This window comes from Dendropsophus ebraccatus, chromosome 5 (genome assembly GCF_027789765.1).
Source record: "Dendropsophus ebraccatus isolate aDenEbr1 chromosome 5, aDenEbr1.pat, whole genome shotgun sequence".
Lineage (NCBI taxonomy): Eukaryota > Metazoa > Chordata > Amphibia > Anura > Hylidae > Dendropsophus > Dendropsophus ebraccatus.
The window spans coordinates 74,982,320-75,008,227 of NC_091458.1; the positions used below are offsets into that span (position 1 = coordinate 74,982,320).

The 25,908-nt window shown below is 44.7% G+C and overlaps 1 protein-coding gene across 1 annotated transcript in view; it reads left to right on the top strand.

Annotated features, from left to right (window-relative positions):
* The first annotated feature begins 7,487 nt into the window (after nucleotides 1-7,487).
* Nucleotides 7,488-25,908, top strand: part of TDRD3 (tudor domain containing 3) — a 231,149-nt gene continuing 212,728 nt past the window's right edge. Inside the window, exon 1 of the mRNA XM_069972316.1 lies at nucleotides 7,488-7,701. Coding sequence (XP_069828417.1) covers nucleotides 7,658-7,701 — 44 coding nt within the window. The 5' untranslated portion in view covers nucleotides 7,488-7,657. The remainder of the gene's footprint in view (nucleotides 7,702-25,908) is intronic.

The following is a 25,908-nucleotide window of genomic DNA, read 5'->3' on the forward strand; positions in this document are numbered from 1 at the left end:
CCTTTTTTCTGTTTTTTAGGAAGACCAGACTGTGTGAAATAAAAGATATTTTTTTTAAATGTACTTTATTAGTAAAATGATGGAGGAGGGGTTTGGTGGGGTGGGTCATTCTAATTTTTTTTTTTAGCTTTTGTGTATTACCTTAGACTTCTATGGATGTCCTCACTATTCCACCACTAAGCTATGGCTTAGTATTAGCCCTCATCAGTACTCCAGTATCCTTTGGCACCAGGGGAGATCTGGGTACTGACATAAAAAATTATGGTCCATGTCTGGGGCTGTAGCATGCTGCTATTTAACTAGCAACCCCTGTTTGTTTGTTTTTGTTTTTTTAATTTTTTATAAATTTTTTAAAACAAAACAAAAATGGGGTGCCTCCTATTTACTATAATGAGCCAGATACAAAACCAAGCAATAACGGCAAATTATTGTAATTTGTTTTGGCAATTGCCAGCCTAATACCAGCCTGCTACCACCTAGTACTAAATCAAAAATTTTTTGATACTACGAACTTAATGGTACCCAGTGTGATAATTGAGTGTTAAGCTTTGGCTTCATAAACTTGTTTTTTTTTTTCATCTTTGCTGCTTGATTTGAAGTAAAGCACTGTTAACTAACCTGTAGGTCTTAGCTGTTGCAAAACTACAACTTTCATCATACACAGAGAGCCTTAAGAATTATGGGCATCATTGTTTTGCAACAGCTTGAGAGCTACATATTAGATAACAGTGTGGTGTATGCTACAATACTGTCCCCAACAATATTTCTCATCATGTCTGAACAGCTATCTGGGCATGATGGGAACAGCAGTAGCACATGCAATACACAATTTGCATTTATGTGGTCTATTTTCCATAGAGACAGATACAAAACCAAGAAGTAGCAGACTGGCATTACCAGGGTAGCAAGGTTTCTTTATTTTGGATATTTTTGACACATGGCAACTGTATATGCCCTGAGCTCTCACAATTCAATGCGGCACTAACACTGGCTTAGAAGGAGCAACTGGCTCTATGCTCTGCCAATCAGAGAGGAGTATAAGGAGAAATGCCTACATGGGGGAAGGCAGTTCTAAATAACAAGGGAGATGTCTACATGAAGTAGGGTGTAACTACCAGGGGAAAAATCTACATAGGTGGGATGGGGTCTAAATAACAGAAGAGATGTCTAAATAAAGGGCGGGTGGTTGTGACTATCAGGAGAGATGCCTACATAGAGGAAGGGGTCTAAACAACAGCACACATTTTTACATGGGGGTAACTACCAGAGAAAATGTCTACATAGGAGGTAGGGGATTTAGAGTGATATTGTCACCCCCTTTCGATATAAGGAGTTTTTGCCATATATCTAACCATATAAAAGATTTCTTGGTGTCGCTCCGACCTGCCAGAGACGGGGGACCTGGAAACTGATCTAAATTACCTTTCTCGAGACACTTAAGCCCCCCTCTAGTACAAGGTTTGATTTATCTTTAATAAGTCTGAGGGGGTCACTTCTTCTTGGTTGGGTAGGGACAGTGGACGCCACCTTTTTGTTATTAGTTATTGTTGTTGTTCCAGTGAGACTTGGCTGCCCAATTTTGCTCTAGAACTCTTACGATGTTGAGTCTATTTTGCAGTTTATTGCTTTATAATGCTTATCTGTCTCTCTTCACATACCTCACCTGGATGCCTAGCATATGTTTTGCAACCCCCTTCTCTCCCTATTTTTGTTATCCTTATTTGATTTGTAAAATCTTTAATAAAAAAATTTTGAATATGAAAAAAGATTTCTTGGTGGTCTCTCCCCTCAAAAATGCATGTTTTTGTTGGTGGACTGTGTGGTATGGGGCAGACCTCACGGCCATCATATCCCTTGTCCCCGCCTACATCACTGTCGAAGGCCCCACCCCTCCATGTCGTCAAGTGCGCTTAGGCCCCATCCTCTCAGCATTGTCATCAGAATAGGCCGATCTAGAGGCTTAGGCCCTACCCCCCTCTGTGACGGCTGGATCAGAAGGGGCGAGGTTTAGGAGGTGAGGTAGGCAGGGATATAGGGAACAACAGTTATTGTATTTTGTATACTGGATTTCAGCAACGGTTTGGGGGTATTAGTCACTATGTAGTGGTATTAATCCCTATGTGGCGAAGGTGTGGTGATATTATTTGCTTCTTGTATACTGGTAATATTGGTCTTGGTTTACTGGATTTGGTCAGTAACAGTAACAGAGCAACAGTGGGAAAAGTGTTTGGGCGTAGCTATGGGCATGGCATGTTGCCTTGAATGTCCCTCTTTGCTCTCAGCAAAAGTTGGAATGTATTCTAATTGTAACAAAGCCTCTCAAGGCCCAGTCAATATAATATTTATAACAGTTATAATGGCCTCACAAATAGTTCTTTATATCAGCAACAGATGACATGCTCAGATGTCCCTACCAATTTCTCACCTGTAACTTACACAAGCTATTTAGATTTTTATCAATCGTATTTTCCACATGGCCCCTTTTTCCAGAGACAGCACCACTCTTTTCTCCATTTTGGGTGCAGGTTTTGTAACTCAGTTCCATTGAAGTGAATGGAGCTTTACCCCTTCCAGTCAGTAATACGTATATATACGTTCCTACTGCACATACACCATGCAGTAAGAATGTATATATACGTTCCTGACTTTAGGGGCTTACTGATGTGTGCGAGGCTGCTGGAGCGAGAGCGGTCCCGCACACATCAGTGTGTCCGGGGCCAGAGGTAATGAGAGGCGGCTGGGATCCCGCAGCTGCGTCTCATTAACCCCTTAAATGCCACGATCTATAGCGATCGTGGCGTTTATGGTACTCAGTGACAGAACAAGTTTCTATCACTGAGTGAGTGCTGCAGGGGTCCCGATCGCTTGTGCCAACGGGCGGGGGTAAGTTACTTACCTCCGTCCTGTCGGATCGGGCTCTCCAACAGGCTCTATGCATAGACAATTTTTAAAAAAAGGGGGGGGGGGTGTCCGCATAACCCTAAACTGGTTGCCTCCTATAACAGACCAATAACCAATTGTAGCTCAACAGAAAAGAACAGAGGTATGTTATAAAAAGGAGCGCACCAACAAAAAATGCAAAACTATGAAAATATTTATTACAAGTTCCAAAAAGCAAAAAATCTGTACAATGGCATAGAAACAGAATCCCTATACACTATTTAAACACTTAAAATATCCACAACCATGAAAGACCCATACGATAAAAGGATCCCCCGAGCCTGCAGCATGGTAAACAGTACAACCCACAGACCCTCCTCCTATAGCATATAAAGTGCTATGTGCTGAATAAGAAGGTGTGACCACTACATCAATGACCCACAGTGTGTACCATATTGTACCACATACCATATGAAAAAGTGTAATATATTAGAAAATAAAAACACTGTGGGTCATTGATTGATATAGTGGTCACACCATCTTATTCAGCACATAGCACTTTATATGGTATAGGAGCAGGGGCGTAACTAGAAATGTCTGGGCCCCATAGCAAAGTTTTGACTGGCCCCATCTGTGCCTATATGTACTATATACCAATTAAACCATCTATAGATCCCCTGTCAAGCTTCTGTAGTTTATCCACTTCTGGGCAGCCTCGGTAGTATAGGCCACTCTGTGCAGTATAGCCCCCCCCCCCCTTGTCCAGCCTGTGTGTAGTATAGCCCCTCTGTGTTGTATAGCTCCACCTGTACTATAGCCCCCCTTTGTAATTAAGCCCCCCTGTAGTATAGCCCCCTCTTTGTGATAAAGCCCCCTGTAGTATAGCACCCTTTGTAATAAAGCCCCCTGTAGTCTAGCCCCCTCTTTGTAATAAAGCTACCCCCTATAGTATAGCACCCCCTTTGTAATAAGGCTCCCCCTGTAGTATACCCCCCTTTGTAATAAAGGCCCCTGTAGTATAGCCCCCTCTTTGTAATAAGTCTCCCCCCTATAGTATAGCACCCCCTTTGTAATAAAGCTCCCCTGTAGTATACCCCCCTTGTAATAAAGGCCCCTGTAGTATAGCCCCCTCTTTGTAATAAAGCTTTCCCCTATAGTATAGCACACCCTTTGTAATAAAGCTCCCCCCTATAGTATAGCACCCCCTTTGTAATAAAGCTCCCCCCTATAGTATAGCACCCCCTTTGTAATAAAGCTCCCCCCTATATTATAGCACCCCCTTTGTAATAAAGCTCCCCTGTAGTATACCCCCCCTTGTAATAAAGGCCCCTGTAGTATAGCCCCCCTCTTTGTAATAAAGCTCCCCCCTATAGTATAGCACCCCCTTTGTAATAAAGCTCCACCCTATAGTATAGCACCCCCTTTGTAATAAAGCTCCCCCCTATAGCATAGCACCCCCTTTGTAATAAAGCTCCTCCCTATAGTATAGCACCCCCTTTGTAATAAAGCTCCCCTGTAGTATACCCCCCCTTGTAATAAAGGCCCCTGTAGTATAGCCACCTCTTTGTAATAAAGCTCCCCCCTATAGTATAGCACCCCCTTTGTAATAAAGCTCCCCCTATAGTATAGCACCCCCTTTGTAATAAAGCTCCCCCCTATAGTATAGCACCCCCTTTGTAATAAAGCTACCCCCTATAGCATAGCACCCCCTTTGTAATAAAGCTCCCCCTATAGTATAGCACCCCCTTTCTAATAAAGACCCCCTGCAGTATACTCCCCTTTGTAATAAAGGTCCCTGTAGTATAGCCTCCCTTTGTAATAAAGCTCTTGCCTGTAGCATAGCCCACTCTTTGCAATAAAGCCCCCCCCCTTTAAATTAATCCTCCCCCTGTAATATAGCACCCCCTTTGTAATAAAGCCCCCCTACAGTATACTCCCCTTTGTAATAAAGGCCCCTGTAGTATAGCCTCCCTTTGTAATAAAGCTCTTCCCTGTAGCATAGCCCCGTTTGTAATAAAGCCCCTCCCTTTGAAATTAAGCCTCCCCTGTAGTATAGCCCCCTCTTTGTAATAAAGCTCCCCCCTATAGTATAGCACCCCCTTTGTAATAAAGCTCCCCCTGTAGTATACCCCCCTTTGTAATAAAGGCCCCTGTAGTATAGCCCCCTCTTTGTAATAAAGCTTCCCCCTATAGTATAGCACACCCTTTGTAATAAAGCTCCCCCCTATAGTATAGCACCCCCTTTGTAATAAAGCTCCCCCCTATAGTATAGCACCCCCTTTGTAATAAAGCCCCCCTGCAGTATACTCCCCTTTGTAATAAAGGCCTCTGTAGTATAGCCCCCTCTTTGTAATAAAGCTTCCCCCTATAGTATAGCACACCCTTTGTAATAAAGCTCCCCCCTATAGTATAGCACCCCCTTTGTAATAAAGCTCCCCCCTATAGTATAGCACCCCCTTTGTAATAAAGCCCCCCTGCAGTATACTCCCCTTTGTAATAAAGGCCTCTGTAGTATAGCCTCCCTTTGTAATAAAGCTCTTCCCTGCAGCATAGTCCCCTCTTTGTAATAAAGCCCCCCCCCCTTTTGAAATTAAGCCTCCCCCTGTAGTATAGCACCCCCTTTGATATGAAGCCTCCACTTTGTAATAAATCCCCTCTCCCTTTGTCCAGCCTCTGTCCTCCATTGTGAAAGTTAAAAAACATAACAAAAAAACTACTCACGTCTCACTGGCTCCTAGCAGCCTCCAGTGGCGCCCTCTCCCAGTGCCTGGAAGTGATCTGGCGTCAGGTGCGACGTTCCCTCTTGCTGTGCATGCGTCTTAAAGACGTACGCATGGCTAAAGGTCGCGCTTGCTTGGGGATCTGGCATTTGAATGCCAGATCCCCAGTGAGGCTCCCCTTCAGTTGCGGTCCAGCGGCACTAGATCGCAGCAGTAAGCACTCACCAGGAGCGTGCACAGTGAAGAAGCAAAACCCGGTCTATTACAGGATTGGTCCTCTGGCCCCCTGATGTGGCGGGCCCCGTAGCAACGGCTACTGTTGCTACGGCAGTAATTCCGGCACTGTATAGGAGGAGGGTCTGTGGGTTGTACTGTTTACCGTGTTGCAGGCCCCCAGGGTCCTTTTATTGTATGGGTCCCTCATGGTTGTGGATATTTTAAGTATTTTTAAATAGTGTATAGGGATTCTGTTATGTTTCTATGCCATTGTATTGATATTTTGCTTTTTGGAAAAAAGTTTTGCATTTTTTGTTGGAGTGCACCTTTTTATAACATACCTCTGTTCTTTTCTGTTGAACAGGCTCTATGCAAAGATTGCTAATTACACTGATCTATGCTATGTTATGGCATAGCATAGATCAGTACATGCAATCTAATGATTGCATGTTTTACAGTGGAAAAAAAGTGTAATAAAAAAGTTTTTAAAAGTATTAAAAAACCCTTATAAACCCCCCTCCCAATAAAAGTTTAAAATACCCCCTTGCCCATTATGAAAAAAAAAAATAAACATATTACATATCGTAGCTTGCTGAATTGTCTGATCTATTAAACTATAACATTATTGTTTACACACAGTGAATGGCGTAAATGGAAAAAAAAAAAAAAAAAAAAAACACAACAGGATTGCTGATTTTAATAAATTATATATCAGAAAAAAATGTATAAAAAGCGGTTAAAATTTTTCTGTTGCACCAATACAATATTAATAAAAACTAGACCAAAAAATTACACCCCAACAAGCCCTGTAGGTTGAAAAATATACAGAGCTATGGCTCTTAGAAGGCGAGGAGGAACATTGCATTAATTTGACCCGGACATCCGTGCATGTTTTGTCTTGAAGGGGTTAATTGCAAACCACACCTGATCTGGAGACAGAATGGTGCTGTCTCTGGAAGAAAGTGGCCAAGTTTTTGTAGTGTTGGATAACCCCTTTAATAACGTAAGCATAAAATGCTTTTTTTTTGTAATTCCACACTGGTATTTCAGTCTACTCTAAGCTAGTTCTTTATGATGTCCCCTTTAGGAAAGCCCATTAGGCACTTGGCCACTTATATTATCAGGTACATTTCCATACACCTCATCACTGGGCCCATCGCATTTCTTATACGGGAACAATTATCAGGGCAAGATGCTTACTAGGTATACAAGCAAGACAGTGTACATAAAAACTGTGCCGCCCACCTTCTGTAAAGCATGGGAATGTAACACTTCTGTACAGCACTGATGCTAGACAATATGTCTGCCCTTATGGTGATCTATATCTAATCTGTTTCCATCTACACATAGCCTTGTCTGCAGCCTTTACAATCTACACATATGGGAAAATGTTACTGCTGTGTTACAATAGTGACAGGTGCTAACACCTTGGGAGATATTCTACTTGTACCACATTCATACATATATATATGTTACATAAATGTATATGTATAAGTGCTAAATAATATTTCTGGCAAGTGTCAGCTCTACGGGCAAGTCATAGAACGTTTCCCTCAACTATCATGGTGTCGTTACTTTCCCACAACCTTTGTCGCTGTCTGTGACGTCACAGGCTCGGCGCTGATTGGCTGTTTGCTGGGAGGTCACACACAGGCGGTTGGCTGGCTGTTCCCTGTCAACCTTTGTTGTAGCTGTCGTCATAAACCAGCGACGTGCGCGGCCAGATGAGGTGTCACCGTCTCCGGACTTGTGTTAATTAATGCTAAGAGTAAGTGCCCCATCTGCAGAGGGTCCTCGTGTGTCTGCGGAGGCGTGCCCGGCTGCCGGGAGCCGAACGGAAGATGGCAGAAGTGACGAGTACGTCCCTGTGCCAGGAGGAAGGATGGTAAGCTGTGTTGGCCTCACACCGGAGATCCATGCTGCCATGCTGTGCCGGTGTATATGTATATATGGGGGAGGGGACAAGTGCTGGTCATGTGGAGCTCAGCATAGACACGGCGCCGCTGCCTTGGGCAGAGAGTCCCTAACCTGTCGTGCCGGGCATTGTCCCCTGTGTGTCCTGTCTGTGAGGCGCCTGAATCCCCTCCCAGCCATGTGTCAGCCAGGTCACAGCTCGGGACACCACTTAGTGAGGCGCTCTGCGTGTCATTGTGTTTGTTAGGAACCTCTGGGGACTATGGCAGGTGACTTGCCTCAGGCCAGGGGTAATTCTGCTCTTTGGACTTGTGGAATCTGGGACAGACTGGTTGCCAAGGACATCTCAGGGGTTGCTATGCAGTGTGTCTCAGTAACCAGTCACGTGTGACTATGGACATCACATATTCTTCACCATCTATCCAATAAGTTCACCTGGAAAACTTTCTTAAAGTGACTGTACCACCAGGCCCAGGCTGAAGCACTGGAGGTGGGACGACCCACCCCCAGTGGGAGGAACCCCCCGCCCCTCTATGAAGCAGCTCTATTAGAATCAATGGAACCCTATCATAGAGGGGCTAGGTGCTCCTCCCACTAAGGGTGGGTCGTCCCGCCTCCAGTGCTTCAGCCTGGGCCTGGTGGTACAATCACTTAAAGGGGTAGTGCGGCGGTAAAGAATTATTCACAGACTACAACTTTGTAATGTATGTTATGTCTGTGAATGGCCCCCTTCCCCGTGTACCACCACCCCCACCCGTGTACCCGGAAGTGTGGTGCACTATACTCACCTGTCACGTGCCGATCCGATGCTCAGCCGCGATTGGCTGAGCATAACTGTGCTCAGCCAATCGCGGCTGAGCACAGTTGTGACGCGGCGAAGGGAAGACGGGCGGCAGCGACTCGGCTGTCCGTCCGAAGATGACGTTTGGCACAAGATGGCGGACGGCCCTCGACACGGATCAGGTAATGTATAATGCACCGCACTTCCGGGTACACGGGTGGGGGTGGTGGGACACGGGGAATGGGGTGATTCACAGACATAACATACATTACAAAGTTGTATAACTTCGTAATGTGTGTTATTCTGTGAATAATTTCTGAGCGCTGCACTACCCCTTTAAAGCGACCTGGACCCACAATCTGTCCCCCCCAAACCATTTGTACCTTCGGATAGCTGCTTTTAATCCAAGATCTGTCCTGCGGTCTGTTCAGCAGGTGATGCAGTTATTGTCCTAAAAAACTACTTTTAAACTGGCAGCCCCGTGCCCTACGGGAGTATCTGTGCCCTAACTTTGCACCACCCTCCGTCTCTCCTCCCCACCCTCTTCATCATTAGGAATGCCACTGAAACATTTTCTCCTGTCTGAACAATGCACAGGTGCCTTAACGATCCAGCCCATGTGCGGTGCTGACAAAAATAGGGAGTGTAGTAGACAATCTGCCTGGAACATTCCTAATGATGAGGAGGGACAGAGAGGTTGTGCCAGCCTAATGCATACACAATCTAAGCCTTGGCTGTTGGGCACAGGGCTGCCAGTTTAAAAGTGTTTTTTAGGACAATAACTGCATCACCTGCCGAACAGACCCCAGGACAGATCTTGGATTAAAAGCAGCTATACGAAGGTACAAGGGGTTTGGGGGGTCAGATTGTGGGTACAGAGTCGCTTTAAGTGGATTACCCAGGATTTGACAAAACATGGCTACTCACATTCAGAAACAGCGCCCCACTTGTCATTATGCTGTGTGTGGTATTATAACTTGTCTCCATTCACAGAACTGAGCTGCAATACCACAAACAAACTGAGGACAAAAGTGATGCTGTTTGCATTCCTTGTCTAGATACACAAGGAATGACCGCATGCTCCCCTTTCTTCTGCTTGCCCCTTAGATTATCACAGCTGCCTCTGGTTATTTCCCTGGATGGTGCGCTCTGCTCATGATGTTCTGAGCACACTGCAGTCCATCACTGCCTTACCATTAGTCAGCGCGACACAACCAAAGCCAGTGATTGGCGGTAGCGTGCCAACAGGTGAGCAGACCGGGACATAACCGAGGCAATGGTGAGGACCTGAGCAGCAATCCTGAACAATGTTAACAGTAGATAGCATTTTAAGCTGTCATTTTCTTTGTGTGTATCTAAGACATCTGTTTGTGTGTATTTTAGACAACCTCCTGGATTAAAAAACAAAAACAAAGCTATTTTCTTCCCAAAACAGCGCTACACCTGTCCTCAGGTTGTGAGTGGTATTACAGCTCAGCCTCATTCACTTTAGTAGAACTGAGATGCAATAACGCACATAATCTGAAGAAAAGGGTGGTGCTTTTTCTGGAAGAAAGCTGCTATGTTTGTAAACTTTAGGACAGGAGAGCTGTACTAAGGGATTAACTTCTATGTGTTGTGATGACTGTCCTTGTTTCTTGTTCTGTCACATTCACTGACAGCGCTGACCTTTACCTTTTGTTTACACAAATCTTTAAAATAAGACTTCATGCTGACCTCTGAATGGAGCAGCCTGGGGCGGATTAACTTTACCATAGGCCCCGGGCTTTTCACTAGGGCCGGGGCCCCCCCATCCCACTGTATCTATGGCAGCACTAGTTTGGTGTTCATAGTACAGGATAGATAATGTCATGATGTCCTGATTTGTACAAAACTGCAATAAGAAAGCAGAGATTGTTTGCAAATCATGGCAGAAAGATAGTCAGGAGACAATATACCACTAAAACGGACCTATTATAATCCGCTACTGGAAGCAACAATACTTAGAGGGTGCAGCTGGTTCTTAGCTCTTTATAGCAAATGTACCATCAATACAATCACTTTAATTGCTGCATGTAGGTAGAACGGTGCCTTTTTTTTTTTTTTTTTTTTTAAAAATTCCCGTGTACGTCGCCGTTCTATTCCTGGCACCAGCCAGGATTGAAGCAATGAAGGCGGGCCGGCCTGACCCCAGTCGGAGGCAACCCCTGCCCCTCTATGATGCAGCTTTATTGATTTGTAATGGAGTCGCGTCATAGAGGGGCAGGCCGGCCTGCCCCAGTGTTTCATCCTGGCCAGTGGCCGAAAATAGGACAGCGCCGTACGCGGGAATCGGGCTGCGGTTTTGTAAAAGGACCGGGGCACTGGCTTTCCCGCTCTGGTACTGTTCTATCCATGTGCAGAGCTTAAAGCGTATGTGCTGATGGTGCATTCGCTATAATAAAGGCCTGGTAATATGCGAAGTAGAAGGGCTCATGTGAACTGTAACTGCTCTGTTATAGATGTTTACTGCAGGAGGGGCCGGTATGGAAAGAGGCAGTCGTAACAGTAATGGAGTTTAATCGGCAAAGTTACTGGGAATGGTACTGTAGACACCAACTTTATCACAATGTGCTTGAATATAGGGAATAGTGGCGTATATATACTTTTTAATCAGTGGAGGAGATATGTTGGAGTAACTTACTAACAGATGCATAGCATGTCAGGAGTTTTGTGTCATCTTTTAAATGTTGCGTTTTATGTCAGAAATGGGTGCAATCAATTTGATCTTGTCTGATTCCTTACCACGTCCTGGCTGGTGTATTTGCACCACTGTATTACTCCTTTATCAGTACATGCACGGGGAGATTTATCGGCAGGTGTAAAATATAGACTGGTGTAAACTGCCCACAACAACCAATCACAGCCCAGCTCCCCGGCTCCTCTCTCTCTCCATAGACAACACACCATCCTCTGATGTCCCAGGAGGCTTGGTTGGATCTCGTCTCTGAGCCCCACCCCGAGTGATGTCACCCCTACAGCCTACATCACCATATCATATACACACTTTTCTTTATTGGTACTCTGGCCATTCATTTTTTTTATACAGAGCTTGAGCTTTATAAAACAAAATAAACATCCTGTTGTTGCCTAACTACAGTCTTTCAGGGTCTTCCAGTCATGTGTTTAGCTCCCCTGCTAAACACTCTGCAACCTCACCTATACAATAGTCTCCAGTAAAATGAGTTATAACAACTTTTCATAAAAGGGCAAAAGGAAAACCCCCTTTTTTATGTATTAATTTTTTTTTTCACACAGGTTCAACCACATGGAATTAGCCCCATATTGTTTTCAATGAGAATTGGAGAAAAGTTTATGCTGCGAACTGTGGCACCGATTCAAAATCGGCGCCACAGGGGAAATAGAAGTAACAAATCACTTCTTGGATATGTAATCTGCTTATTCTGTATTGGGTGGCTTTTGAATGTACTGTAAGTAAACAATAACCACATCAGTGGCATTGAAAGTGAAAATCTTCAGCAGAAAGGGAGATTCTGCTGTGGTTTCCATGAATATACCTGGTGATAACGGAATAGACTGCATTCACACATTCCATGCAGCTTCATTACTGTGCAACTCATTCATAGAGTTCCTCGGCTCCCAGCCACATATCAGAGATGCTGTTGGGGGTGGGGACGTTACAGGCATTCCACGTCCGTGTTCTGTGTGGAACATGAAACGTGTGAATGCAACCTAAGTCACAGACCTGCCATGCAATGCAGTTATAAAGTAATATCCGTGCAGAAGCAGGCAGTTGGGCACCAACCCCTGCATGAAGCATTTTCTTTTATATTCTATATACTTATACTGAGTCGTATTTATTTATTATTGTATACAGGACTGGGCAATTAATCGTGAAAAAAACTAAATCGGATATGGTCTGTTAATCGACCTGATCTCTTTTTCCAGTTCAGTTTTTTCAAGCCTTGCACTGCCTTCTTGCTGTGGATTTTCAAAGTAGAATGTTATGACCGTATCAGCTAATAAGCTACTGATAAAAATAATAAATAGCCCATGCTTACCTGCCCGCGGTCTTTTTGGAGTCCCCAGGTCCGTGCTCACTGACAGCCTGCTCAGCCAATCAGTGCACTGCTCCACCGCTACCAGTGATTGGCTGAGCGGCACATCACCAAGCAAAGACCCAAGAAGGAGTGTGAGGAGAGAGCATAGGCAGGGAAGCATGAGCTGTTTATCTTCTCCTCCACCTCTTCTGGCAGCCTGGCTGCACTTAAACTCCTCAGCACCTTCAGGAAGCAGCATCAGCCAACCCTGCTAGTGTGTCAGCTGGGGCTCCACAGGCGAGGAGGAGGCCATGCCTTTGTCGATCTAGGTTAGGGCAAATGGACATAATCTAGGGGACTCTGCTACTCAAGACCCCACCACTGAGATGCGGATCTGCATCCATTGCGGATCTGCAATTGTGGATGAATTTAGGACCCATAAGTTTCTATGTGCCTGTTCACACATCCACAATTTTGGGGATCTGTGAATAGGCTATGATCTGTTCTGTGAAAAAATAGTCCTAGTAAGGATACATCACTGTCTATAATGTAGTTGTGAGTTGCGGACCACTATGGATTCACAATGTGCTCTCCTCAGTTGTAGACAGCACTGCAAATGTGTGAATATAGCCTAGTGGATCCACTGAAAAAAGCTTGACTGTACACTGTAAAATTCTAATTAAATTCACTTAAAGGGGTTAGCCAGCGCTACAAAAACATGGCCAATTTCCCCCCCTCTCTTGTCTCCAGTTCGGGTGTGGTTTGTAATTCAGCTCCATTTACTTCAATGGAACCAAGTTTGAAACCCCACCCAAACTGGAGACAAGAGAGGGGAAAAGTGGCCATGTTTTTGTAGCGCTGGATGACCCCTTTAGGGTACGTTCACACCTACCGGATCTGCAGCAGATTTGATGCTGCGAGTTCCAGTACTGTGAATTTGAATGGGTCCCATACACGCAGGATCCGCTGCGGGTATGGGACCCGGCCCCTTTAACCCCCGCGCCGCCGGCCGAAAGCCTGCCTGCCCGCAGCCCCTTGTCCGCCCACACCGCATGCTGCCCCGAGCATAAATTACCAGCTCGGTGCCACGGCTTGATTCAGGCTCCCGGCTCCCCTCGCTCCTCTTCAGCCAATCAGGGCTGCCGTGCGTGAAGAGGAGTGAAGGGAACCGGGAGCTTCACACAGCCGCGGCAACGAGCTGGTAATGTATGCTCGGGGCGGCAGGCAATGCGGGCGGACGGGGGGCCGGGGCTGCGGGTGGGCAGGCTTTCAGCTGGCGGTGCGGGGGTTAAAGGGGTCGGGTCCCATACACGCAACCGATCCGCTGTGTGTATGGGACCCATTCAAATTCACAGTACTGGATCCGCAGCGGATTCCGCTGCTAATTCGCAGCGTCAAATCCGCTGCAGATCCGGTAGGTGTGAACGTACCCTTAAAGGGGTAGTGCGGCGGTAAAAAATTATTCACAGAATAACACACATTACAAAGTTATACAACTTTGTATGTTATGTCTGTGAATGGCCCCCTTCCCCGTGTCCCACCACCCCCACTCGTGTACCCGGAAGTGTAGTGCTTTATACATACCTGATCCGTGCCGACACGCGTCCGCCATCTTGTGCCAAACGTCATCTTTGGCCGACCGGCCCGAACACCTTTGATCTTCCTGCGTGCCGGCCGCGTCATTGGCTGCGATTGTGCTCTGCCAATCGCGGCTCAGCGGCTGACGCGGCCGGCACTGCAGCCATAGCATACACCCACACAGCCTGCTGCAGCCATAGCGCGCGCACACACACACACACACACACACACACACACACACAGCTGCAGCCATAGAACACTGAAGAAAAACACACAATCTTCTCCCAGAGAGAAAACACCACACTGAGGAAAGAGGTTACAGCTACACTACTTATGTCTTCTCCTCCTCTATATTACACAGGATATCTTCATATTACACTGCTGCTCATATACAGTCATCCAGCATCCAGGAAGCGAACAGCACAGATCTCCCCCCACACAATGGACTCTTCCAGCTCAGCGCCCTCCCCCTGTAGTTTATAGCCCCTTGTGCGCTCTCCCCTTGTACTATATAGCCCCCTGTGAGCTCCCCCCAGGAGTATATAGTCCCTCAGTAGTATATAGCCCCCCCGTGCGCTCCCCCAGTAGTATATAGCCCCCCCTGTTAGCTCCCCCCAGTAGTATATAGTCCCCCTGTAGTATATAGCCCCTCTGTGCTCTCCCCCTGTAGTATATAGCCCTCCTGTGAGCTCCCCCCACTAGTATATAGCCCTCCTGTGAGCTCTCCCCCTGTAGAATATAGCCCCCCCTGTGTTCTCCCCCCACTAGTATATAGCCCTCCTGTGAGCTCCCCCCAGTAGTATATAGCCCCCCTTTGCACTCCCCTCAGTAGTATATAGCCCCCCGTGCCCTCTCCCCCTGTAGTATATAGCTCCCCTGTGCTCTCCCCTGTAGTATATAGCTGACCTGTGTGCTCCCCCCCCAGTAGAATATAGCCTCCCTGTGCGCTCTCCCCCTCCCATATAGCCCCCCCGTGCGCTCTTCCCTTATAGATGACCCCCAGACAAAAACAAACCACAACTCACCTAGCACCTCGTTCCCCACTGCGCCTGTCGTCTTCTTTTCTTCCGCCGGCTTGGCCCCCGGCTGATACGCGCTCTCTAGGGATGTCCCGGGGATTCCCCAGCAGAGCGCGCACCAGTGACCTCAGAGTACGCCGCTGGCCTGTACTTCCGGGAAGTACATGCCGGCGGCGTACACTGAGGTCACTGGTGCGCGCTCTGCTGGGGAATCCCTGGGACATCCCTAGAGAGCGTGTATCAGCTGGGGGCCGGGCTCACACTGCCCTCAGCCCCACAGGCGTACTGAAATCTAAGGACAGTACGCCTATGGGGCGGGAGGCATTGCGGTGGGTAGCGGGACACATGGGCCCGTCCGGGGCGGTTCGGAGGTCTGACCAGGGGTCCAGACAGCTGGCCTCCGCGGTCGGAGTTCAGACCGCGGTCCGCCAGTTGAGGACCCCTGCTCTATGGGCTGCCTGGACTATCTAATGTTTACCCGGGCAGCCCCCCCGAACCATACTGTGACCTCCCCTACACTTACCGCTCGGAATGAGGAGCAAACAAGCACTAACAGCGCTCGTTTGCTCCTCTATGTCAGCCTGTGTAATAGGGGCTTTAGTCTGTTACTTCTGCACATGAGTGGATGTAACGCGCACTTTGAGGCTGGGTTCACACTACGTATATTTCAGTCAGTATTGTGGTGCTCATATTGCAACCCAAACCAGGAGTGGATTAAAAACACAGAAGGGATCTGTTCACACAATGTTGAAATTGAGTGGATGGCCGCCATTTAATGGCAAATATTTGCTGTTATTTTAAAACAACGGCTGTTATATTGAAATAATGGCAGTTATTTACTGTTATATGGCGGCCATCCACTCAATTTCAACATTGTGTGAACAGAGCCTCTGTGTTTTTAATCCACTCCTGGTTTTGGTTGCAATACTGACTGAAATATACTGACTGAAATATGCATATACTGACTGAAATATACGTATATTTCAGTCAGTATTGTGGTCCTCATATTGCATATTTTTTGTTTTTTTTTGTTTGTTTTTTTGTTTTTTCTTCCATCACTTCTTCTTGGCGACTGGGGGGGGGGGGGGGGGGGGGGGGGGGGGAGTCGGTGGAATATGAGGACACACCTTGTGTAACCTGGTGAGATGATCCCTGGACGCCTGGGGTTTAGGAATATGTAAGAACTAGAGGGTATAGTGAGAGGGAGGCCTCGCTAATGCCCCTTGAGGAGAAAACCGAAGCAGCAAAAGCTGAATTATGCTTGGAAGTGAGAACAGTTGTTGTTGGAAGAGTCTTAAGAGAAGTTGTGGGACCAGTTAGTACTTGGTTGATATAATTGGGAATAAAGGAATAATAGACTGCCCACTCCTGAGGGGTGAGTGGAGCTGGATCCCACAGTGATATGCCAGGGGGAACTATGGCTATTAGCTGTAAGGGGTGGCCAGCAAAGGGGGCAGACTCTTCATGATAAATGTGGAGTGGGTCTCCGGAATGTGTGGTAGAGAGTGGCCCGTTGGTCCGGAGGGGATTCGTTTCTTAACAGGGGGCGGTCTCCTTCGGGTCAGGGGGGAAAGGCGGATGAGTGGATGAATGATCTTGGGAGTGGGAACTAAAGATGATTTTAAAGTAATCTTTGGTGAGATGGTCACAAAGGTATGGAGGAGAGTGTTTGTGAGAAAAAGCGTGATTTGGCACTGATGCGGGATGATCAACCAGGGGCTGGCAAGTATAGAATAGAAGAGGATGATTGAATTAGAGGGCGGAGGGGGGTGAACCCTAAGGGGATACAGCTGTATTCAAAACAAGTCCAGGCGTCCTAGGGGACATCTCTTGGCAGGACGTCAGACGAAATGAATGTCGAGCCTGTGATATATTAGTAGGTCCTCAAGAAGGAAGTAAGATTTCACCAACCAAGGGAAATGGGTTAATATGATGTAAGTTATGGCATTTTGTATTAATAATTGTGGTATTATTTATAAGAAAATGAATAAAGTATAAACTAAATTAAAAAAGTTTTGCATGTTACATTGATTCAATAGAATATCTCACGCGCACTCTGCCATCCGCCCAAAGAATTGACATGTCAATGGATGGTAAAGTGTGCATCAGACGTCCTACTGAATCAATGTGACAGGGGGAACTTGAAGCAGAGTCCATGGCGCGGACTCTGCTTAAAATTCTGTGAAAATTCCATAGCGTAAAAGGATCCTAAGGAGCACAGAATAGCATCTCCGGATTTGTGCTGTATGGTACTAGATAGAAGCTGTGTACTAGACAATTTTTAATTAAAACCAGTGGGAAATCTCACCTATTTCTACGTGTACATGCAATTCAAAAAACTAGCTCATTAATAATCATAACGCCCCCCCCCCCTGTGGAACTCGACCAGAGCTCAGTCTTGTCATCCCATGCACTACAAACAGTATGGAGCTTTGTCTAGTAAACATTGAAGGGGACACAGCATATGGCCCTTTTAGTAAGTGACTGGAGCGCCGATGAGTAATGTGTTGTGACTCTATTAACTCGGTGAACTAAAGACCCATTTTTCGTCATAGGCAGGGGTCCTAATGGTCGGACCTCCACACAATCTAATGCTTTTCCCTTCATCTAGTTGATAACTTTTAGTCTGTAAGGGCTTATTCCCACGCACCTTGATGTGTCTGTATGTTTATTTTCATAAAAAAAGCCTTTATTAGGACTGTGAATAGTGTCAAGGGGGTGGGGCCTATTCTGTGGTCCCTAGCATTGCTACACCTCATTGTGCTGTATTCCACCCCTTTCAATAATGAGTGCATAGAGTACAGTGAAGCGGTAGGGGTGCTTAGGGCCTGGGGATCAATAGGCCCCACCTCCTTGACACTAGCACTACCTGCACTACTTGCAGAAAGCCATTTTTTTTTAAATAAAATACAGACCCAGACAATGACACGTTCTGAGTACTTTTATTGATATCTATGAAGCAGTGCCGCCAGCTCTGTAGGCGGTCGTGGTGAGAAGCTCTCTGTTTTGGCTCATAGAGGAGTGGAGGGAGCTGGTTGCAGGTGACAGCACAGTATATTACTAGATAATGGTGCTGTTTCTCTTGGTTGTGTTATAAATGAAAATGAAGCCCTCCCCCAGACAATTTGCAGAAAGCTATTCAGTATTGGTTTATTACACTTTCAATAAACCCCTTCCTGACGGAATATGGAATGTTAGAATTTCAGTTTTTCTTATGGTAAATGCACTACATTAGTCCACTTATTTGTTAATCTCAGTTATAATAATCTAAATAGCTTTTATGAATTTTTTTTTAAGTTTCTGGAATCATTTGAAGAACAGTAAAATTACTATTATTTTGCTAAAAGTTTTATTTCCATAAAGTTTGTCATTTTGCTGCTTGTAGGCGTGTGTTAACAGGCTTGGTATTCTGCTTTGTACAGCACTTCATGTTCCATGCGCTCCATTCACCATCTTTCAATATGCTTTGTGTGCTATTAAAGCCACGCTCCCACTCTTCACTCGCCTTGACAGTTCATTTTGCCTACCCTGGCCTTTTGATTTTGCTATCACACTTTCCACCTTTAATGTATTGTTCTCTCTATCAGCAGAAGTCCTGTGTCAATCAGTTTTCTTCCACGTGGCCGTGTTTTAAACACGACTAGCGGAAAAATTTGCTAGAAAAAAGTATATATACTTTTGCTTGTAAGAGGTTTGAAAAAGATGGTGTGAAAAGTGTATGCATGCCCCAGACAATTGTTTACTGTACCCCGAATGTTCTCATGGGCTATTGTGTGGTGAGCCTGCAAAATAAACTTGAAAATAACATTTTAACACTCCATAAAATACATGGCTTTGAGGAGAGAGAATGCTGCAGAGAGAAATTGGAAGAGCGGGAATGGAAATAATTGTCAATGTCACAGAGACCTGGTTTGCATAGCTGTTAACAGCGCAGAACTGCAAGACTTTCTGGGACCATTCAATTATCAATCCCCTCTTTTCAGATTCACATCACTTTCTGCATTCGTGTTAAGCATTTGAACAAATGTACATGCAGTGTGAATAAAACAGCAGGGCCGTCTCTCTTTGAAGGAATCAGTGCTCTAATCCTTGTGGAGGGCGACACTGGGATGGAGAATGCCTCCTCTCCTAGTGTTATCAATGAGCCTCTAACACAGACCTTTATACTCCTTGCTTTTGAGCTGTAAAAAAAGGAAACATTAATTCAGAGACAGTCAGGGGTACTGTATATTTTGCTTCTAGTAAATGGAATTTATCTTGAATTTAGTTAAAATCTCTTTTCACTCTGACAGGTTTATTTCATTTAAATTATAGAATGAGATGATCGTAGATGAAAATGCACATAAAACAAAATGACCAGTGTTTCTTAACCTGACCATAGCCCTTACATAGGTGTTGGCCAGGTATTTCAGATCCCCATGATAAGTAATGCTAGTTCATTAGATGTGTGGTTAGGTAAAAAACTGTAATACAGACAGCACAATATGCTTGTGTCATGTCTATTGTAAACTGCCCTAAATATGCCTTCTGTTTTGTGATTCCTTCATGTTCCTTTATTTGTATTTTTATTTTGTTAATAACTGTACTTTTTCCATAACTTTACTAAAGTACACCCTAACCTGTTGCAAAACTACAACTCCCATCATTCCCTGGCAACTGAAGCAAGTTGTTCTTTTGCTACAGCAGCCGAGCCACAGGACAACTCCCACAAATTTTTTTTTTTTTGGCTTATTTAACCCTTTGGGGACCAGGCCCAAAATGACCCAGTGGACCGTGCAAATTTTAATCTTAGTGTTTCCGTTTTTCCCTCCGCCCCTTCTAAGAGCTCTAGCACTTTCAGTTTTTTATCTACAAGGCCATGTAATGGCTTATTTGTTACAGGAATAGTTGTACTGTGTAATGGCGCCTTTCATTTTACCATAACATGTATGATGGAATTCCAAATATATTATTTATGAAGATATAAATTGGTGAAATCGTAAAAAAAATGCAATATGGTAATGTTTGGGGGGTTCCTGTGTCTACGTAATGCACTATATGGTAAAAGCGACATGATACAATTATTCTATAGGTCAGCCCGAACACAGCCATATGCAGGTTTACACAGATTCTCTAATGTTATATATATTTTTTTTTTTTGGCAATTAATTATAAATAAAATGGGACTATTGTGACGCTTATAACGGTTTTATTTTTTCACCTACGGGGCTGTATGGGGTGTCCTTTTTTCCGCCATGATCTCTAGTTTTTATTAATACCATATTTGTGAAGATCGGACGTTTGGATCACTTTTTATTAATTTTTTTTTTTATATATAATGTAACATAAAATCGGTAAACCGCGCACTTTTTTTCCTCTTTTCGTCTACGCCGTTTACCGTTCGCAATGACGCTTGTTATATTTTAATAGATCGGACAATTACGCACGCTACGGTATATTATATGTTTATTTGTTTATTTTTATGTTTTATTTATATAATGGGAAAGGGGGGTTATTTCAACTTTTATTGGGGGAGGGGTTTTGCGGTAGTGTGTTAGTGTTTTTAACTTTTTTTTTTTTTACACATTTGAAGTCCCTTTGAGGGACTTTTACATCCAGTACTTGGATTTTTACACTGATCATTGCTATGCCATAGGCATAGCATTGATCAGTGTTATCGGCGATCTGCTCATTGAGCCTGCCTGTGCAGGCTTAGTGCAGCAGATCGCCGATCGGACTGCACGGAGGCAGGTAAGAGACCTCCGGCGGTCCGTTTTACCAATCGGTAAGTGACAGGGGGCTCCCCCTGTCACTTACACTTAAACGTCGCGGCGTTTAAGGAGTTAATGACACGCGGCAGCGCAATCGCTGCAGCGTGTCATTACCGGTGAGGTCCCGGCTGCTGATTGCAGCCGGCCCCCACCTGCTATGAAGCGCACTCCGCTCCGGAGCACGCTTCATAGCGGGAGAAACACCCAGGGCGTACAGTTACGCCCTAGGTCGTCTGGGGACAGACTTCCATGGCGTAGCTATACGCCCTGGGTCGTCTAAGGGTTAACACACATTACAAAGTTATATAACTTTGTAATGTGGTTAAATACCCGGTCTGGACCTCCCCCCCCCCCCCCCCCCCCCCCTCCCTCCCGGAAGTTAAAGAATGTATACATTACCTATTACGGTAGTGACGGTCCTCTTCTCCCGGGCGGCATCTGGTGACGACGACGTCGGAGCTGGGGGGCGGTCCGGGTCATCTTCCTCCTCTGCGTCTTCATTGAAAGTGAATGGGAGAGGAAAGGCTGCTGGTGCACATGTGCACCAGCTGCCTTTTCATTGGCTGGAGCGCATCACATGGCTTCCAGCTTGCTCAGCCCTGATTGGCTGAGCTTGCTGGAAGCCATGTGATGCGCTCCAGCCAATGAAAAAAGGCAGCTGGTGCGCAAGCGCACTGGCAGCCTTTTCTATCTCATGGACCCGGAAGAAAGAGGCATCACATAACCTAGCATCTCTCTTCCGTCATATAAAAGATTGGATTTGGTCAACAAATCTCAGTTGGAGATAATTCACGTTCAATGAATCTGCGCCAAGTGGAGAAAAAACTAAATGTTATGATGCAATTCTGTGGTTCTGAGTGGTATAATAAAGAAGATATTCAAGGAACACTGGGCATCCTTAGAATACATTAGTGGGGGGGGGGGGGATTGGCTGATACCTATGGACCATTTGGCCCATTTACACTTGCAATAATCTTGTTTCTGGCTGCAGTTAATAGTTTGTTTGTTGTTCTTATTCTGTTTTACTTTAGAATGATATACTGTTTTCCTACTAAATTTATGGCAACAGTGATTTACTATTAAGATTCACTCCCATATTTATTATAAACCTGAAACATCATCTACTATCTGGAGATATTTTACGTCTTTTCTGCAATTTTCATTGTTGCTGATATACTGTAAGAAATTGTAGGCATGATATTATTTTATTGAATTTAGACAATATCACTAAGGTTCTACTATTGTGAGCAATGTCTGTAATCCTAATTATTTTCACATGCTCCTTTTGAAATGTTGTCTTGCTTTTGCCTACTCAATAAAATATTGTTAAAAAAAAACATACACAGAGCTCTATTGTATGCACCTCTTGTATGACGACTCTAGGCTTGGGACTGATCACATGTTAATGACATCTCCAAAGATCCTTTCCTCTCTGTTGGGTAAGCTCTGTGAGGGGTCTCTACACAGTAGGAAGCTGGATGAGACATGTTCATAGCATCCAGCTTCCTCTCCTGTCCAACAAAAAACGCACCACCCCTGTTACATTCTAGACATGAATTAAGCTTGCATTACGTGACTGCCACATAATACTACATCCCCTAAATCTGCCACTGGTCGACTGTGGCTACTTCTTTCAGCAGTGGAACCCAGGCTGACCCATAGCTGTGTTTAGAAAGAAGTTGTTCCTATGAACTTTTTTTTCAGCTTTTTTAAAGCTATGTAAATGTGAAATCTAGCTTCAAACCCAAGATATTTTAGGTGTTTTTTCTTTACTAGAGAAGAAAGCTAAAAGAAGAAACTCCACTGGGAAATGTTGCCGTTTAAACTGATTAATTCTCTTTTAACAATTCTGTATCAGTTTAAGCTTTTACAATTATTATTAAAAGGGCCTGGACTTTTTTTTTTTTTAACTATAAGAAGCAAGAGAAATAAAGATGTTGAAATAAAGCATAATCTGTAATTAGAGGCGCAGACAACACTAACATGAAGTCTGCAGATTAATTAAAAACTGCTTGGTCAATTATATTTCATTTGTGTTATTACCTGCATCAATCACCCAGCTCATTTGTGCAACACTATGTACCTAGCCATCTCCAGGTCTCATGAGACCCTCTGTGATCCTGAGATGCAGTCAGTAGATGGGAAGTGCATGGTGGTCTATCAAATATTGTATAGATGAGCCCTAGACTGGGTAACACTGTATTTTTGCTGTCCGTTTAACAGATCCATTTAATGGAAAAAACGGATGAGAAAATGGATGTGTTTGTGTGCAGCAGTTTTGATACATTTTTTCATTGACTTCCATTTTGAAAAAAATACAGATAAAAAAGGAATTAAAATGCACCAGTTTTTTAATGTACACAAAAACATGGCTTTTTTGTGTACGCTAAAAAAGGATTCATTTTGACCCACTTTTTGATCTTTTTTTTTTTTTTTTTTTCTATAATGAAAGTGAGTGGAAAAGCAGATGCGCACACATGCATCCGTTTTTTTCCTTTAAACTAATCCATTAAACAGACAACAAAAACACAATCTTAACCAAGCCTGAGCCTCGAGGCTGCCTTCACACTGCCTCATTTTTTTGGCAAAAACGCCAGAAAAAAATGCCATGGCAGTTATTTTTGCAAAATTGCCAGTGGGCAGATGTTAGCTGAGAGTCAATGGATTTTTATGATCTGCCTTGCACGCATGGCACTTTTTCTGTGTGGCATTTTTCACTCCTTTCTGGTGTTTTTGAGGCTCTGTGGCAGTTTAACAGAAAACGCAGCATGCTGAGGGTTTGGCAGTATTTAGTCAAACTGTGGCGTTTTTCTCCTATAGACTTCAATTGAAATCTGCAGCTCCACTAAAAAATGCCACAGTTAATGCGTATGGATTTTTTTTTCCCCAGAAACGCACCACTTTCTGATTGTCTGGTCCCCAGGGGGTTAACATATCCTCTGTGGGCCAGACTGTGCTCCATTCTGGGGGGTTAGGGCGATTGTTAACTTATCTTCCAGTCTTCAGCTTCAGCCGCCGATTCTGGGGCTGCTTTTATGAAGAAGCAGAGCCTGAAAATAGGGGGAATCCTATGTGTTTTTTCATGAATACGTAATAATTTAAAAAAAAAACAACGCATAGGATTCCCCCTATTTCCATAACCAGACGGGCTAAAAACCCCAAACAGCAGCAGCCTAGAAGTGCCAGGGTGGGAAGGGCCATTTTTTATGCCCTCCCCAGCCTAATAATTCTAGCCTGCTACCGCCCAATCCATGTGTGCCAAATTTGACGCTCTGGGACTACTGGCACCCGGGTCTTCCCAGTACCCCTGGTGACAATGGGTAAGGCCCCGTTCCCACTGAGCAAAGATTGCGGAATTCCGCAACGGAATTGTCCGCTATCTTCAGCGCGTACAGAGCAGGAGCGCGCGCCTCCCATAGACTCCCATTATGAGCGGGAGGCTAACAGCATTCCGCGGCGGACAATTCCGTAGCGGAATTCCGCTACCATTTTATACTGGCTAACACTAGGCCCCGACTTAGTAATGGATGCCGTCTATCAGACAGCTTTCACTACTAAGTCTGAAAGCAAAGATAAATAAAACACAACACAATAGAGAAAAGTATTTTATTTAAAAAAAACACCCCACACCCCTCATTGACCATTTTATTAATTTATTTATTTTTCTAAAAAGCTGGTCATCAACGTAGTCCAACGAATCGGACATAATCTACAGGATACCAATATGTGTGTAAAAAAAAAAAAAAAAAAAAAAAAAAGGAAAAAAAAAACACACCAAAAAAAAGGCTAGGAGCAGAACACCTATCTTTGTGACAGGTATTCTGAACCTTACAATAGGCAGCACCTTCACAGATGCTGCTTACAGTCTGGCTGCATGGATGCATGACATCTATACTTAATCCCTTGTATGCCAGACTGAACAATGTGGTCCCCAGGGGGTTAAATAACCCCATGAACCCCTCAATTAACCCCATGGGGGCCACATTGATGTCATAATGTACCCATCCCAGCAAGGAATGGGTTAATTACCCCCCCCCTTCCTTCTGGAATGGGTACAGTGCTGGGGGGGGGAGGGGGCCCTACTTATACTCACAACTGATGTCTTATATCTTCAGCAGAGCCTGGCACCCTGACATATTAGTGTGAGTATGTCAGAGACTTTGACACATAGGGCCAAAAGCGCTGCCAAAACTCCAGAAAAAAAAACCCATGCACTGCCTTGCAGTTTTTTGTGGAATACAACCTATGTGTGAGGGCGCCCTGAGGTCTTATTCACACATCCCATATAACAGGTTACGGACAGAGAAGCCTTTTAATGGTGTGCTTCCCCGACCGGAAGTATCATGCCGGGAGCAGGGAAACTGGTTGGTTGAATCTCTGGAGATTCAGACAGTTTTCCTGCTCCTGGCATATACATTACAGGGTTTCCCTGTCTTGTAGCATCCATAATATATAGGACGTGGGAATAAGCCCTTAGTGTAAAGAACAATAATGTTAACCTTTTGGGTTTACCTTCTTTGAATTGATGTTCTTCACATCCACATAAATACATTATACTGAAAAGCAGAAAATTATTGGCGAGCTGAAATTTAATAGAAGAAAATACAATTTGGCAAATTTGAGTTGGTTTAGTTTTTACACTGCATGGTAAAATTGGTTAAAAAAAAAAGCGCCATCTGTAGTTTTTATTAAAAACCGCTATTCTGAACTTTCTCTCTCCTTTTTTTTTTTTACTTGTTTAAACAGTCTGCCTTAGGCTACTAGTCACGGCACCTGCTGAGGCTTGGGGCTGCCATGACGGCGACAAGCTCACAAGGCATTGAGCCAAATACTGAACCACCACTGATGTGCCGCAGTGTATTGGGTGGACTTGAGACCCAACCTTGGTATGAGTGTTTTCGTCTTAGGTCACCAAAAAGTTGAATGGCTTGGCCTACTGATAGCATTTGTCACCTATCCACAGAATATGATTAACTCACTGGCACCACCACAAGGGGCACTCACGGGCCACAATTTTCTTGATCATTTGTT